Source organism: Nipponia nippon, unplaced genomic scaffold (assembly GCF_047370975.1).
Source record: "Nipponia nippon isolate SJK-2023a ecotype South Korea unplaced genomic scaffold, ASM4737097v1 scaffold_6, whole genome shotgun sequence".
Taxonomy (NCBI): Eukaryota; Metazoa; Chordata; class Aves; order Pelecaniformes; family Threskiornithidae; genus Nipponia; species Nipponia nippon.
The window spans coordinates 53,461,819-53,479,141 of NW_028262380.1; the positions used below are offsets into that span (position 1 = coordinate 53,461,819).

The 17,323-nt window shown below is 42.3% G+C and overlaps 1 protein-coding gene across 2 annotated transcripts in view; it reads right to left on the reverse strand.

Moving 5' to 3' along the window:
• The window catches only part of UNC5C (unc-5 netrin receptor C), a 263,508-nt gene that overhangs the window by 26,444 nt on the left and 219,741 nt on the right, over window positions 1-17,323 (reverse strand). The window contains exons 8-10 of one of the 2 annotated variants that reach the window (XM_087736769.1): window positions 4,402-4,458; window positions 2,756-2,947; window positions 1,165-1,509 (exon numbers count right to left, since the gene is read on the reverse strand). In XM_087736769.1, coding sequence (XP_087592895.1) covers window positions 1,165-1,509; window positions 2,756-2,947; window positions 4,402-4,458 — 594 coding nt within the window. The remainder of the gene's footprint in view (window positions 1-1,164; window positions 1,510-2,755; window positions 2,948-4,401; window positions 4,459-17,323) is intronic. The other variant, XM_009474695.2, reaches the window with a different exon arrangement.

Sequence of the window (17,323 nt, forward strand, 5' to 3'; positions counted from 1 at the left end):
CATAACATCAACAAACAGGATAAGATGCAGCAAAGGAGCAAGAGACAAGGGTAGGTGCTATCTCCTCAGTCAGGGCACTGTGCTGTAAAATGGCCAAGAGCTGACCACCAGATGTAAAGGAAGAAGGCAGAAAAGCTGTGAGACCTTGAGCTATCTCATCAGGGAGTTGTGGTCTCACATGTACTGTGGTCCTACCTGGACTCAGAGCTCCAGAGAAACTGGGCAGGGGGACTCCTGACCACCTGCATATCCTCCTGTACAGCCTGCATATCCCCCACATCCAGTGTTTTATGCATTTGATTCAACTCCACTTCAGATGTTAGTGTTGCTCTTCATTAGCACGCCAAACCCATAAGAACGTCTAGGTGCTGAACTTCCTTTGAACATCAACACTTCATGTAGGAACCAAACAGCAGTATGGCCCTCTTCTTAAAAAAATGTGGTCGTGAGAGCCGAGCTCTCCCAAGGCTGCCCAGGAGATCCCTGGATACTCTGAAACTGCCTCCCGGTGCCTGCGCGGCTTGATGGGGGCCCGGCAGCCTGGCCTCGTACCGTATGAGAAAGACTGAGCAGCACTTTGCAATTACATCAAAAGGCACTCACTGCTCGGTCCCCCTCTTTCCTCATTGTAAAACAAGTCAACAGTATGGATAACAAGGAGAGAAATATAGGAAAGAGACTCTTGGGCCTTATTTTCCTTGGGTATGTAATGTGTGCAGGAAACAAGCCTTCCAAAAATTAGTATTCTGCTGTCCTACTTCAATACCACACAGTCTGCAATGAATTGGAAGTGGAACAACTGATTTGTTTTTTTAATTAATTTGTCCTTTTTATGTGTGATGACAAGACTGAGGCTTTCTGACTTGGAGTCCCTTTTCTAAAGCTGCATGAAAGGAAAAGGTCAAGGATGCTGAATATCACTTCACACAGGGAAGCTCTGAAGCCTTGCATGTCTCAGAAAGTGGCTAAGAGCGCTTGCAATATTCTGTTAAAAAGACGGCCAGGATTTTGGAAAAAGAATTCTTGAAGTACCTTGGTAGATCTGAACGGGAAGAAAAAAACCACCTGTTTGTTCCGGACAGAGAAAAGGCAGAGTCCCAGGAGCTAACTCCACTTAAAAACACAAAACAACTGAGCCTTTAAGCCAACATGGCTAGCACTTACCTGAATTGGGAATTACTAGGTGACCTCCTAAAGAGTTGAAGGTCCCAAATGCAGTGCACGATGGGTCTGTTTGACGAGCAAGGCTCTGGTTTTTCATATTCAGGGTCTCGTTCTCCAGCAGAGACTGTGTAATCTGTGGGGACAGCTTGGAGGAGAAGTCAGAGAGGTCATCCTGGGGAGTGACTGCGCCAGAGGTGTTGTAAACCTTGATTTTCAGGTTGGGCAGTGGGTCCAGGATTGGAGAATTGGTCATTGGGATTTTATCAGAGACGTCATGCAACGCATAAACAGGACCCCTGTACATGGCTGCAGCAGAAGTGAGGTCTGGTGGTACCGCCAGGAGGTCTGCGTTGGAGATGAGAAGAACCGTATTACTTCTCTATTCTGATGACTTCAATTAATGATTAAGTAATGATTCAGGTTTGCATTCTGCATTTTGCATTTCATATCAAAGGTTAAGATACACAAAGTCCTTGCAGTCTGACCTTGGTTTCCTTTTCCATGTGTCTCTCCAGCAAACTCCCAGGGCTTGTATTGCCCCAGCCGCTATGGAATCTAATTGACATACAGAATTACAGCATGTTTCTGCTCTAAGGATTTTTCATTGAGATTTTTTTCCCAGGCTGCACTCAGATTTCAAGTATGACGTGCTTAGCTTCAGGGCAAGATATTTTCCCTACTCAGGAGATCTAGTTTTATTAACTAATAGCCCCTCCCTAAATGCTAAGTGAGAATCATTAACCAATTTATCTAATTGGCCTAACAATAGCATTCCTGAAATAAAGACAGAACATTGTGCCCATGACTCCCTACAGTAGAGGATTAGTACCTGCATCACACTTTTTGGAGATTTGTTTTAAAAGTATCCCCAGCAAGGGAAGTGACACTTCTCCTAATTCTTCACATGACAACTCTCTTGTCATCTTAACTCTTACTTTGATTTATTTTTTTTGCACACATTTTGGGGAAAAAAGAGGAACTCTACAGCCTAAATATGGGTCTTGAAAAAGCCAGCGCTAACTTTAGAGTGTGTTTTTCTGGCCAATGAAGTCTGGAAATAATCAGGTTGTTATGCACCAGTGATAAAAATGCTCATTATTAAATGATGTTCTACTGCAACTTCTGCATTGTCTATTGAAAGTACAGTACTTCTTAAACTCCTATTTATGCCTGTGGAGACAGGGCACAGTAAAAAAAGGCTATTAGTGAAACAAAGAGGAGGAAGATGTGATAGAATTACTGTAGTGTAATATCACTCCTGTGATGAATCCTGCCTCCGTTGTTTCTGTCAGAGCTTTGCCTTTGATTTAAATTTGAGTGGACCTGTATTTCCATAAATGTCTCTGTGTTTCACTCTCGCATTCACACTCTCTTCAGAAGTTAAATTTCTCTGCTTTATGCTCTTGAGCACATCTGAAAAACGCCAACGTGGGTTTTGAGCACTTGACCATCAGAAACAAATGGATATAATCTTTCTCCCTTTTATGAAGTGCCAACAAGCATCCAGCGAATATCATTCATGCAGCCCAAGAGACCATAACATTATAGCATCTCCCTGAATTGGTCAACATGGAGTGAAATGACAACTAACCTTGCCTTGCAGCCTTGATGTTAACAGGCTGAAATCCCCCATTTAGCGCCGAGGAGTCGATAATATCTGACTCAAAGTCACGGTGGTTCTTGCGATAGACAAACAGGGCCACAACCACGGAAATAGCCAGGCACACGATCACGGCTATGACGATCCCAACGTAGAGAGCAACATCATCTGAGTCAGGAGCAGCTAGAGGGAGAGAGGCCAGGAACCTTGAAGAAATGTGCTCCTCACAGGGACTTTCAAGAAAACACATTCTTATTATTCTCGTTTCCTGCATTTACTACCTTTTTTATAGGTTAATTTAAAATCCATTTCCAAAGCCATATAACAGGTCTATGCCCTTTTGATGGAAAATTATCTTTGATTTCTCTCTAACTTGTGTTCTAACTCTTTCCTTATCTATCTGTGCATCTATCTAGTACCCAGGCTGTGAAGTACTAAGCATAACACACGTTACAGACTCAGTCTCATGAAGTAAATTCACCCTATGAAATAAAATAGTATGTCTTAGTGACATAGTGTCATAATATTGGTATTTAGTGGTTCATCTGATATAACAAAAAAAATGTGGGTTTTTAAACTTCAGAAGCCTTATTTTTTAATCAAAAAAAAGGTCAAACCCCCCAAAAAGTCCATTTTCTATGGAATACCTGGAATATCAGGATGTATCTTTGAGTTTGCTTTTTTTGAACTATAATGTGTGAAGCCATTTTTATTTCCATCCATTTCCCTTTAAAAAAAATAATCTAGTAAAGCAGAGAATCAAACACTGAATTCTCATCACTGGCATTAACACATCTGTATTTGGATAAAAGCCGAAGCAAGCACAAGAAATAATGTGGCAATTTATGAAAAGGAACCCAGATTTATTAGAGCTGTCTTGTGAGAAAATGGCTATGATATTTCTACTAGCTGCTTATACCCTGTCTTCAGTACTAATTCCAGGCTAATCTCTAGCATCATTATCCACTAGACATTTTTTTCCAAAAGGTCTGAATATATGACCAAAATTTAATGTGTTTCTGTACAGTGAAGAATCCCAGTTTTAGAGATAGCGTAATGAAAAAAGAAAGTGCAAACACAAATCAGACTTCTTTAGTACCCCATTTTTGCATGTGAATTATTTTTTATTTTTTTGCTCCCTGCCTTCAAGCCATTTAAGCCAGGCTCCCCTCCAGGGCAGAGGTGAGAGCTGGCAGATGTTGAAAGGGACTGATCAACCTCTGTAAGCTCGTAACTATAAGACCTTCAATGTACCAGCCTCGAAACACCACATTTTTTTCCCTCAGCAGTTCAGGAAGCAGATCTCCAAGTTCCAGCTCAAAGAAAAGTTACCCCTCCACCACATTTCTTCTGTTTGCTACGGAAATTTTAATGAGAAGAGGGTTCATTCTCTCCAGTTTGTGTCTCTGAGGCAGCATCTTCTCCCATTTTCCTCGTGCATAAGGGCTGTTATCATTTTGTGTCAACCTGCTGACAGCGAAACACTGTGACTGCTGTCAAGCCAGCAGCATGCTGCTTACTCTGCTCAACAGGTCCCTCTTTGCCTAGTCACACAGAGCTGGCACAACAGTAAAGCTTGACCCAAGGAACAGCATCAAATTAGCACCCAGGAACATAAAATCAAACGTTAAACTTACAAGGAAATCCATATTCATTCTGGGTTCTCTGTTCAGTTGAAATAGGATAAATGAAACCTTAAAAAGAAAGAAATTAAACAAAAATGGGAACAAAATCAAATTAACGAGGAGAACAAAAAAGGGAAGCATGAAAAATGGTTTAATTAAAAAAAGAAGGAAAAGAAACTGATGGCACTTTAAAATTCTGATACAGCACAGAATTATGATTTTGCATCCTCTGTCTCCTCCAGAGCCTTACTAAGAATTAATAAGCAGGCAGATTGAATTTCTAAGCCAAAATCGGTCTCGAGTCACTAACTTTGGAGTGCTTAAAGTCTTTCTTTTATTGAGCATAAACTCTAATGGTTCTAATTTATTTCAGACATCAAGGGTCATTAGCATATGGAAAGTCTTTTTTTCCCTATCCCTGCCATATGCTTTAATTCCCAGGACATGTTCGGTGAGGCTCTAAACAGTTTTTTTATTTAATTATAGTAGCTTGCTGTTGATCTAATAGAGCTAAAGGAGACCTGTCGTCACTGGTCAGAGGTTAAATACCCATTCGCTGAGCAGAGTCCATGCACAAAGCCCTTTCTCTGTATTTCCTTGGAATTATTTTATCCTGTCTTTAATATATGTTCAATAGGAATTCCTCAGGGAGCAAAGAATTTGTCAGCAAACGGGAAACTGAGTGGCTTCTCTTCGAAATTATTACAAAATCAATAAGGCCCCTGGGGTCATAAAATTATTTATTTGAAACCTTTGCAAGCACCGTATATCGACAAAATCATAACACAATTTACAGCTGTATTTCGGAACGGATAAATAAGAGAGATCATTTCCTTTGTCTTTTCTTTCTGCAGCTCCTACAGCACTGCACGCTGGAGCTGCTTAGTTCGCACACGAGTCCTGTGAACTCGCTAAGCACCTCCCAGCTGCTTTCCGTCCATACTGGAAACGAGTGAAACGCTCCAAGTCCCATCCTGCTGGAAAGGTAAATGACAAATCCGAAGTAAGCGGGGAAGTCGCTGTCAGGGACAGGATTAGAGCTGGTGTAAGACAGAAAGTACCTCTCCTCCATCACCTTCCCTTCAGTGCTTCTGATGGGAATTTCACCCCTTCCCCTTGGATTGCACTGCGAGGAGCTCGCACAGCCGGGCACTCCCTGCAGGTGAAACGAAACTGGAAAATACACTCCTGGCACGTGCCTAATGCGCAGGACCACATTACAGGCAGAACGGAGTAATAATCCCCAGCTCCCAGAAAGGCTGAGTTTGGGTGCTTGGCATGTGTCGTGCTTTACATAGCTCTTCCTGCTTGGCTGCACTGCTTGCTAATGAAGATATAGTCTATCCCAACTGCAGGTATAGACATACCTCCCCCTGAAGTTTCCAGACATTAACTATCGCATAAATGTTACCTTAACTGAAATACCAGATGTATTGGGTTTGCGTGGCAAGGTTTTGGCAGTGGGGGGGGGGGGGCTACAGGGGTGGCTTCTGTGAGAAGCTGCTAGAAGCTTCCCCCATGTCCGACAGAGCCAATGCCAGCCGGCTCCAAGACAGACCTGCTGCTGGCCAAGGCTGAGCCCATCAGTGATGGTGGTAGCACCTCTGGGATAACATATTTAAGAAGGGGGAAAAGAAAAAAACGAAACAAAACTGCACAACAGCAATTTCAGCTGGAGAGAGGAGTGAGAATATGTGAGAGGAACAACTCCGCAGACACCAAGGTCAGTGAAGAAGGAGGGGGAGGAGGAGGTGCTCCAGGCGCCAGAGCAGAGATTCCCCTGCAGCCCATGGTGAAGACCATGGTGAGGAAGGCTGTCCCCCTGCAGCCCATGGAGGTTAACGCTGGAGCAGATATCCACCTGCAGCCCACAGAGGACCCCATGCCGGAGCAGGAGGATGCCCGAAGGAGGCTGTGGCCCTGTGGGAAGCCCATGCTGGAGCAGACTCCTGGAAGGACCTGTGGACCCATGGAGACAGAAGAGCCCACGCTGGAGCAGGTTTGCTGGCAGGGCTTGTGACCCTGCAGGGGACCCACGTTGGAGCAGTCTGTTCCTGAAGGACTGCACCCCGTGGAAGGGACCCACGCTGGAGCAGTTTGTGAAGAACTGCAGTCCGTGGGAAGGACCCACGTTGAAGTTCATGGAGGACTGTCTCCTGTGGGAGGGACCCCACGCTGGAGCAGGGGAAGAGTGTGAGGAGTCCTCCCCCTGAGGAGGAAGGAGCGGCAGAAACAACATGTGATGAACTGACCACAATCCCCATTCCCCATCCCCCTGCGCTGCTGGGGAGGAGAAGGTAGAGAAATTGGGAGTGAAGTTAGGCCTGGGAAGAAGAGAGGAGTGGGAGGAAGATGTTTTAAGATTTGGTTTTATTTCTCATTACCCTACTCTGATTTGATTGGCAATAAATTAAACTAATTTCCCCGAGTTGAGTCTGTTTCGCCTGCGACAGTAATTGGTGAATGATCTCTGCCTGCCCTTATCTCAACCCATGACCCTTTTGTTGTATTTTCTCTCCTGTCCAGCTGAGGAAGGGAGTGATAGAGCAGCTTTGGTGGGCACCTGGTACCCAGCCAGGGTCAACTCACCACACCAGAGCAAGAAGAGCTGCTTTTTGACTATGATGTTTTTTCTAAGGCACCATGGGACAGACTATATTGCCTGTAATACCTATTTAAAACTTTATTTCACAGCAACGATTCCAGCCTTATAATTGCTTTTAGAAATATTATCTTCTTACATTCATTTATTTGGTTCTTTGAGGCGAGTTCACCTACGTGTACTCTCAACACGCATACTCAATCTTTCGTAATAACTGCTTCCTACTTCTACTAGTGTACTCCAGGTATTGGCCATAAAAAGTCAGGTGAGCAACTTCTGAGGGCTTGAGTGAGTGCTCAGCAAGTCTGGGAGTGAATTTACAGTACCCTAGTTACTCCCCACTTACTTCCCAGATGAATGCTGAGACCCATATTTAGTCAACCTCAATTTAAGCTATAGCCTTATGCCCAATATTTCCTTTGGCAAGATGTCTCTGGAGACCAAGAGGCAGCCAGCAGGAAATATAAGGCACAAGGACAAGGTGGAATTTAAGCTGGCTGCATCTCCGAACGCCTTTTTGCCTCGTACTCAAATCCACTGGGAAAGCTGAGGATGTCTCTCTGTACTTCATGTGCCCCAGCATGGTCTCAGGAAAGCTGGCATGGGGCAGCACACATCCCCCAGCTCTGCATCGCCCATAGAGCGTGAGCTCACCCACGCAGTGCCAGAAAAGCTATTCCTCTCTCCTTACGTTGCATTTCAGCTAGCAAGTTTTTGCATTCAAGGTTGTGCATCATTCCTGCCACATCTGAAGTGATCTAGCAACCGCCACTCAATGGGCACAAAGGACTGGATTAGTTGTCTCTTCCCAGGGAAATGGAAATCCAACTTCAAGTCTTTTCAGCAAAGAAAACAAGTTTTGTCCTCCAATACTCTAAAAGAATTTTACCTCATTGCAACCTCTTCATAGCCGCTGTTTGTCACAAATACTTATTTGCACCTTACAAGTTTGCATAGATTCTCTTACTGATAACTACAGAGAGCATCCTTGCAGCTACATAAGGATGACACCAATTTCTTCAACAGAAATGTTTTGCATATGTATTCACAGCCACATCTATTAAAACAGGAGGATGAGGCGAGGATAATGCTTGCTGCTTCCATTAGCCTCGCAAACCAACATGCTTAGTAAAGTGAGCTTGATTGTATTCTCCTGTGTGTGCTGCGAACTGAACCAAGCACCCAACTCCAGCCAACTGTTTCCATGCAGACATAGCCTGGCTTGCACAAATGTCTGCGAGGACACATTTTCAGCCTGAAGACCATGTGTTTTTTACATAGAAGGAAGGAATGGCTGAGATGGAAAGGTTAAGGGCTGCTGACTGAGATGCCATGCGTTTGACTCATGGGCATGCCAATTTTTTTCTGAGGGCCGAGTCACAGCTGACCAACCTGGCTGTAGGTGGACAGATGGCCACTCATGCTTTATGTACAGTCCTTGTTGAGGTGACGACTCTACACAAGCTATGCTGTGGTGGTCATACAACCCTGTTTGCTCACAGTGCGTAGGCAGGCTTCCCTGGCTGAAGCTAGCAGAGACCTTACCTTGGGTTGACTTTCAGCATCCCAGCCAGGCTGGCAACTCCAGCCATCTGCTGGTCAAATGTTGGCTCCATTTGCACTCGCAAATTAAGCACATTTGTCGGAGATCACTCAAACATGGCAACTACAGATGCCTTCTGCCATTTGGGCAGGACTTTTTAGAATAAAACTACTTTTAAACACTCCTTTGTCATGAAAGCACTCTTCCAAAAGGGAGTGGGCATTGCAGTGGCAGCGGTAAGGGGAAGGCTTGCAGCCATGTGCTGGTGGTGGTGGCTAGGCAGGAGGTAGGGTTATTGCTTTGCTCCCAGCACAAGAGCACAGGTACTGCTTTAGAAAGTTGGCTTTCACACTGGTCCCTCTGACTACGCCTTTAAACAACAAGAAAGGACATTTTCATCAGATAATGATGCAAACCTACTGGGATTAGTAACTGAAATAATGAAAAATGACTTCCCTCCTCTCTTCAAAGTAACTGCAGTGAAAAGAGATCTTTTTCTTGTGTGGTGTTTTTTTTTCTTTTTCCCCTCCTTATATCAACAGCGCTGCTTGGCAAGTACCTGAGGGACTTCTACCAGGATCATCAAAATTTTTAACGAGGGTGAATTTAGAAAGGTGCTGGTGGGTTTGACTCTGGGAAGGCTGCTGAGGCTGCTGACTCACACTCGGAGCAGCTGGTTTCACAGTGAGCTACTTGCTTTGAGAAAAGTAATTCAAGCTTCTTCCTACAGCTTGTTGGGAAATGTACATTTTCAAAGGGGCTTTTGATGTTTTGTTGTGTAACTTACTGCTGGATGAGTAAAATAGTAACAATCATGCCTTACACTCGCATAGTCCTTTCTGTTTGAGGTTCTCAGAGGCTTACCAAAAGTGGATATTTATTTCCCTTATTTTACAAGTACCTCACCCTATGTCATACCTGGAGAATCAGTGGGAGGCTTGGGTTAAAGCACAGAAATTGCACCACTGTAATTGCATGGTAAATGCATTCATTAAAAAGCCTTTATTTATGTTGATGTTTCTCAATGCATTCTACTTTATGTTCCACTTTAGGCTTGTAAATAAATTTTTTGTTCCTGTGGAAGTGGTTCTATTAAGTGTTAAAGGTGGGCTTTTTTTAACTAACATAATTACATTGGCACAAATCCTTTGTACAAATGCAGATGTATCATTACAAAGGTGCATTACGTACGCATTGCCTATTCTCTTTCTATAAAGCATGCGAAGAGCAATTTAAGCACCTTTTTAATGATGTAACACACTGGGAAAAGTGAAGAAGGGTGAATATATCAGATATTGTACTGAAAAGATAAACCAGTCCAACGTTGGTATATAGAAAAGACTTCAGCAAGCTTTTTATCAATTTAGTTTAACTGAATTTCAGCATCAATCGCACTTGCACTGATTTGGGGAATTGTCTCATTGTATTCATTTAACTAAATAGATTTTGAAGCTCATTTAATTAGTTTGGTGCAGTTAGTGAAGGCAGATGATCCTCAAAGGCTGGAAGTCCAGCCTGAGCATTCTGGTCCCACACGCTTTGCTCTGGCCTGCTGGAAACACATTTGTGCCAGAGGCCACAGGAGACTCGGCGGCATGTCTCTGTGGCTGAATGGCCTTCAGTGTATCTGCGTGTGTGGGATAACCTGCCTGAGGGGGTTAGCTTTGACAAACAGACAGGCTGACCCTTTTTACAGCATGAATTCATCTGCGGCAATTTGCCCTGGGAGGAGTAGATAAACCTTCTGCCAAGTTGGGGGAAAATGAAGCATTTGGGAATGGAGAATCTCAGCCCTATGAAGATAATTGTGCAGAGATTATGGCACTGACTCCCTTGAGACTGAAATTGAAACAGAGTGTCACCAAATAGTCACCAAAATAACTTTTCTAAGCAATCTTTTTTCCGCTGGGGAAGAATCTAGCCCTCAGCATATTCATGGGCATATATACACACACATGGTGCTCAGACTGGGAACTCAGTATCATGACCATGGGCATCCTGAAATCTTGCGTTCGATTTTACCTAGAAAGCCCTGCAAATATACTGCCTTGGCCTGCGAACTGCCATATTTTAAAGACAACTTTTATCCCTGTGGTATAAAACACTAGGTCACGGCTTCATGCAGAGGAAAATTTGTAACTGGCTCCCCTTTTTGGTCCTTAATAGATTTTGCTAACTTTCTAGTCATGCTGAATTTGTATTAATGGATATTAATTTTAGAGTGAATTGATCAGATTATGAAAATATTTTACTCTGTTGCTTGCAGAAAATAAAATATTCACATAAGAGAGAAAGAAAAATTCCCAGTTTTCCATTTGTATTTTCCCCAACTACCTTCTCTCTTCCCAGCAAGTAACTAGGTAAGATGGTGCAGTAGCTGCAGGTGATCTTTCTGGGCACTTATTTACTAGGGCTTACACAGTTTGGGTCATATTTACAAAAATATTTGCAATTATTCTGCAAAGAAATTGCTTTATACCATTAGCTGCAGAGGTCACAGTTAATGATACATATTTTGAGACTGTATCAAGGTCAGTGAGAGTTGGAGACATGCACTTTCATTTAATAAAGTGACAATTGCATAAAGTGCGCCATAACTGCTTGTTTCTTTAATGCATCATATTTTAATCTGGCACCACTTGCTTCTAATCTATAAACGCTCTTTACCCTCTATGTAGCAGTTTCAAAAGGAGCTAAGGTCACGCAATTAAGTGGCCCTTTTGAAAGCCTAGCCACATGACATGTCTTAATAACATCCTGTTGCAATGATCTCAACAGGTTGAGCATAACACATTGTAAGAGCACTTTTTCCCCTTTTGGCTCCAAAGTCAATGCCCTTAAATTGCCTATAAGAAAAGAAGAGGGCACTCATTCAACTGCTGCCTTTTTTTCTCTGCTTTGATGGTTCTATCCAGTGCAGCGACACTGAAGTAGGAATAAGCTCTTGCTGGCAACAGGCTCTGAACCACAGAACTACGAGGGACAGATGAACAGAGACTAATTCTCACATGTAGATGCCTAAGATGTGAAGGAAGCTGTTCTTAGATGATTTGAAGTAGGGTTGTTGTGCATACACTGTGACATGAGCGTTTACTGGAACAACCCTTTGTTTCTCTGCAATACATACACGTCAGATGAGTTCCAGCACTTAATAACTCAAAGCCAGCAAGCTGGTCATTTTTCCCATACCAGTCCCAAACAACATGCACCCAGTTGTTCTGCTCTAAATTCCCATGATGAGGTCTTTTTTCAGCATTAATTCAGTTATCTTCCTCTTTCCCCAGCTCCAGTGGCTCAGAATTTTCTTTAAAAACTTTGGGTTTGGCTGAAATTTTCTACAATCAGTCTCTGTCTCAGAAATTATCCTGGAAAGTTTGAGTCAAATTATGTTAAGATTTTTTTTTTTTAATTTGGTTTGATTTTGTTGATTTTTGAGGTCAATAAGTAAAAAATAGTATATACTGCTGTTTCCGAATTCCAGGTTCTAGAAATTCAGCTTCTTTCCCTTTTCCTGTAAAATGCCATTCTCAATACAAAGCCTAAATTGAAATTTTGTAAGACTCTGCACTCCTCAGAAGAGACATCCATCAATTCTGAATTCTGAATTCCATTACAAAGAGACATTTTTGAGACAAAGAGGAAAAAAGGCACATGCCCCTGCAGCATTTGCAGTGCCATGACTGTAGCAGTGACCTAGCATTACTAGTCCTGTTTACATCTTATGCCTTCTTTTGCCTTACCTAGTTCACCATAACCTCTCAGCAATCCTACAGCTATCACCAGCTTGCTGAATTTCTTCATTTTTTTAAAAGGAAATTCTAGATGATCAATACAATGTGCAAAAGCTCAAAGCTTTCAAAGGAAACTTTCAAAAAAGACTTTCAATAGCTTTCAAAATGTTAACTCAGCTGCATTGCGATGCTACAGGTCTCCATCTAGCCCCTATGATGGACAAACAGTCACATATTCTCATGTTAGGAGAAAGAATTTAGGAGAATTTATTTGACACCCTGGAGTTTTGAATTGCTCCATGCAGGTCCCACCATCCAGACACTGTGACTGCACAAACTTCCAGTATTCCCTTTTCTACAAGGGGTTGGACTTAATGGCACAAGAGCAACCTTAGAGCAAACCCCGTATTCTGACTGTTTAGTAAGGCTTCATGTTCACTTAATATGTTGCTAATGCAGATTTACCACAGGAGAAATATTAACAATAATCTTTGAATTGTAATTGCTCTTAATTGTTTATCTCCCCTGCTATTTCCCAGGAACTCTAGCACATAAAGAAGAAGATGTGATATCTTATACCTTACTTGTGGTGGTTAAAAATTACAAAACCCAACAACAAACAGTCCCTGGAGCTGCAAAAAACTCTCAGACAGAATGTGCCCAGCTTCTTCCTATATTTGCTATTCTAAAGAAAGACCTTCATGTCTGCAGTAACGATGCTGAAGGTCAGATATGATATCAGGCATCCCAGAGATAATGCACAGTAATTTATTTTCCTTCTAAAGGACTAATTATTGGCATGTTCAGGGTGGGCTAATAAACAGGGAGCTTGAGGTTTTGTGACTGATTATTTACTTGCATATTATCTCAGATCTTTCCTGATCGGGTAGGTTAAATGGGGAGTCTCTCTTGTTCTGTCCTTGAACAGGAGTTTATGATATTCTATAATTAAGATTGCAACTATGTTTTCGTTTTAAATTAGATTCCTGACATTTTGTTAACATTGTCAGAAAGGTCTTGCCTGAGTTTAAACATGCATGTCATCTATATGGGGGTGGGGGAAGATTGAAGAGTAGGATAACTCACTGCTAAAATTTGATGTGGATTAGAATAGGCAATTTTGACATTATGCAATCTTTTACAGTTAAGGAGTTTGACCTTTTGGCTAAATCTTATGTCAGTCTTTAGTATCTTAGAAGCACAGAACCTTAACATTGGGTTTGTTATGCATGTTTGACAGCAAAAGTAAACACACGTCTAGCATCGCAATTTGCTAGACTGCGTATTTGCAAATTCCACGTTTGCAATGACTGAATGTTAAATAGACTTCCTAGGGTTTGCTTTGTTTTGCAATTGTAGCGGGACAAGAGCAAATGGGTTACAGGGAGAGCTGAAATAAGGACATGGGGTAGCACTGAAGAGGGGACGCATGGCAAAAAAACAAGATGAAGGAAGGGACAGCTGGGAGGGGATCTAGAAGGAGGATCGAAACTGTTAGGACTGCTGGGAAAAAGGCTTGTGGAAAGCATGAGTTATCCACATGGATGTTCAGTGACACGTATCAAAATCTTTCCAGGTCTATAAGCTCACAGGTAAGGTAACTTGTATTCTCTGGCTTTCTTGCTTGTAAACTCAAAAATCCCTGAGACTCCAGAATCAGTTGATCAGCTCAGTGTTCATTTCCCAAACTATAGAAACTTTCTTCCCCAACATGAGTTTTCATTTAAGGATGCTGCCAATGTTTTTGTTAGTCCTTTTTGCAGAACACAGATTTAGAACTAGAGCGTGCTGGATTTTACTCCTGATCCTGTCACTGACTCCCTGATGAGCCTTGGGCTGCTCATGTAACCTCACTCTGCCTGACATCCTGCCAGGAAAGTGAAAATCACGAAATATACCCACCTTTGTATATTGTAAGGAAAATATAAACACTCATTACCCTGACTGTATGGTTAGTCTTTTTTCCACGATGAAGTTAATGTATCAGTTATACTTTATTATAAGCTTGCATTTTTCTTTCATCAGAGTAACTTTTTTTTTTTTTTAATGTACAGAGGAATAATGGAAGAATAAAAGAAAAACCCAAGGGAATTAAGAAGAATGAAAACTATAGATGGACAAAGTTGGGGGTTTTCTCCTCTCTGCATGGCTACAGTATTTTTGAATTAGTTGAGATTTTTCAAAACAGCCCAGGGACCTTAGAGCACTTGCCCTTCATTAAAATTAATGTGGAGGTGGCTTTTTCTGAACTGACTGGGGTAAGACACAGTCATTTCAGTGTCCTGGGTTCTGCCTGTGGCTCTGCACTTCTGTTTTCTCTCAATGCTTTTATCTGCTTCGAGCAGTAGGTTTTCTAGGCAAGAGTTCTCAGCTGCAGAGGGCCCACCAGAGTGTGGACGCTTCTCAGCTGGGGATTTCTCATGTCGCTACAACAAAAATAAAGATGAGTCGTAACTCTGAGATACGTGCATAAATTCCCTTGGCTGCTACATCATTACATAGCAGTTGGGTTAAAAACAGAATAACGCATCATATGAAATAACAATATTACAGAAAACTTCTTCTAGGAACAGAAGCGATGCATTCTTCAAATGAATGACACTCCCCCTGAAAGGGCTCAGTGAAACAGGCCAGGTGGCTAAATCATTATGCTGACAGACTGAACGCATTAGAAGTTCTCTCTTGACCCACGTGCTCTTAATAAAAGGTTTTATTTCATTCCTCTGCACACACAGGCTTCTGTTGCAGTCTCCCTTGAGAAAGCTTTGCTTACCTCCTGGAGTCTGGAAAACATTCCCCTGCTCTTTGCACACTAATCTGCTCCAGAGGACCAGAGGTCCTCATCAAACTGCTCTGCCATCTAATTCTTCCCTGAATGCCTGCTTTCAAAACAAGCCAAAAAGGGAAATGAATGCTTCCATCGGAGGTTCTGGCATGTTACATTAAACAAGCAGGGCATGTGCAGAATATATATGTTTTGGGAAGAAAGAGATGTTAGTATCAGGTTAATCTTGCTTTCTACTCGAGACCTGTGTATAAGCAGGCACGAGACTGGAAAAAGGCAGCAGTTAACCATTTCGTGCACAAGCATGACAAACCATCTTTTTTCACTCGCTTAGGCACTATCATTGTAAGAGGGAACCTTGTGAACTTCATACTGCCTTTCAGATGAGGATTTCAAAGCGCTCGGCAAATACAGATTTGCCGTCATCATTTCACATCAATTCACTCTTGACTAGAAGGCAGCCTTTTTTTAACGAGGAACAGAATTACTGGTCTGATAATAACATCTTCACCATGGTATAGGTGCCTTTTCCTCAAATGGTGTATTCGCTATTTGAATTTCCAAGTACTTAAACTACATGAAGGGAGAGAACCAAAGTGACCTGAGAGTTAGTCCAGAGTGTTGTCTGTAACGACAGATGAAGATGTTTTGAATATTTTCTTCCATTCTTTAAGTGATAGTAGCAGATCTCAGTCTTTTCATGCTCATTTATTTAAATCCAAAGCAACAAAGAAACAGTCCACACTGGATCTGATGACACTTGGCAATGATTCACAAGTGGGAATTTCCTTTTGGCCCTATTCAATGACAGATTTGTATTCCATATTGTGAGACCGTGAACAGTTTTCACCACACAGAGCAACAGCACTATTTATGTTAACTATATAATCCATAGCCCTCAAGCGACAACATGTGCTTCGGTATTACCTTGCTGCTGTAAGATAGCTAGCCCTGTGTTTTGGAAAAAATTGAAAGCACAACTTAGCCAGCCTTTTATGAAAAACCACAGTGGTCTACTAAAGCTGAGAGTGAGCTGAAGAAGGGGCACTGGTTGTCGCCCTCCGGCTGTGCTAATGCCAACCCTGTGCACCACAGGCATAATTTCAGGAAAGACCAACAGCTTTACCAGCATGTACAGGCACCAATCTCATGGCTACGGACTTTCTATACTTGTTTATTCAGGACAGGGAGAATACAGATCTGAACACTGTCACTTCAGATCCTCAACAGAAAGGACACAGGTGACATGCTCTGAGCATGACAGCTGCACGTCACAACTCATGTAATGAGCCTTCAGCACAGCCATGCAACAGAGCTAACTCTCTTCATAGGTTGTCCATCTCCTCCTGATTAGCAGCAGCATTTTACACATAATGCAAAGCAGCATCTGCTTGGTACCACAGACATGATCTCTCAGTCATTCCAGACTGGGCCCAGCAAAACACTTCCCCTCGTACTTTGCTTTAAACGTATTTGTTATTTAGTGAAGGGAATTACTTGTACTGAAGTTTGAGCCAGCAGTGGAGTGCTTTGCTTGCTTAGTCCCCACACAGAACGCCCACCAAAGTTATTAGGTGGGATGAGTGCAGGACTAATTGCAGTGTTTCAGTTTATAGCGATCCCCTGTGACATGCAATGCCTGCCTTTAAAAGTGTTGTTCCTTGGACTGAAGTATTTACCACAGTACTCGTACTTCAAATGGGAAATAAGGCAACTATGGAGGCAATAATGCAACTAGTGTGGGTGGTAACCAGCCAATTCTTCTTACACCTACAGCATATTTTGTTCCAGAAGATCATATTAATGCTATTACGGGAATTACAAAATTGTTATAATGGGACCTGCTAGGCAATATTGTGTATTTGGAAACTTAAAATAGTAATGACCGCCCTAAATTTTCACTACAGCTGCTTTTCTTCTTCAATTCAGCCTGCTGTCTCTCTGCAGGCTCTCTATTTTAATGACTGTTAATCCTTTCATGTTAACAGAAAAATACTAACTACTGGATGAGGGAGTGTATGTGTGTACTAGCAAGATCATTAGTCTGAATAAATGTGACAGCAGAGTTGCACGAGAAATGCCACAGTTAGTGGTAAGCACAAACTACAGCTTTGGGTGTAAAATACTGTAATTACAAGGGATGGAGAAAGCTCCACAGTTTTTATCCCCACAGAAATCGATAGTGGTGCAGACTGCTGCTCTTTGCTGGAGCAGGGGCAGTCTGATGAAAGAGCTTATTGATTTATCCAGCTGATGCTACTGTAGTGAATAAT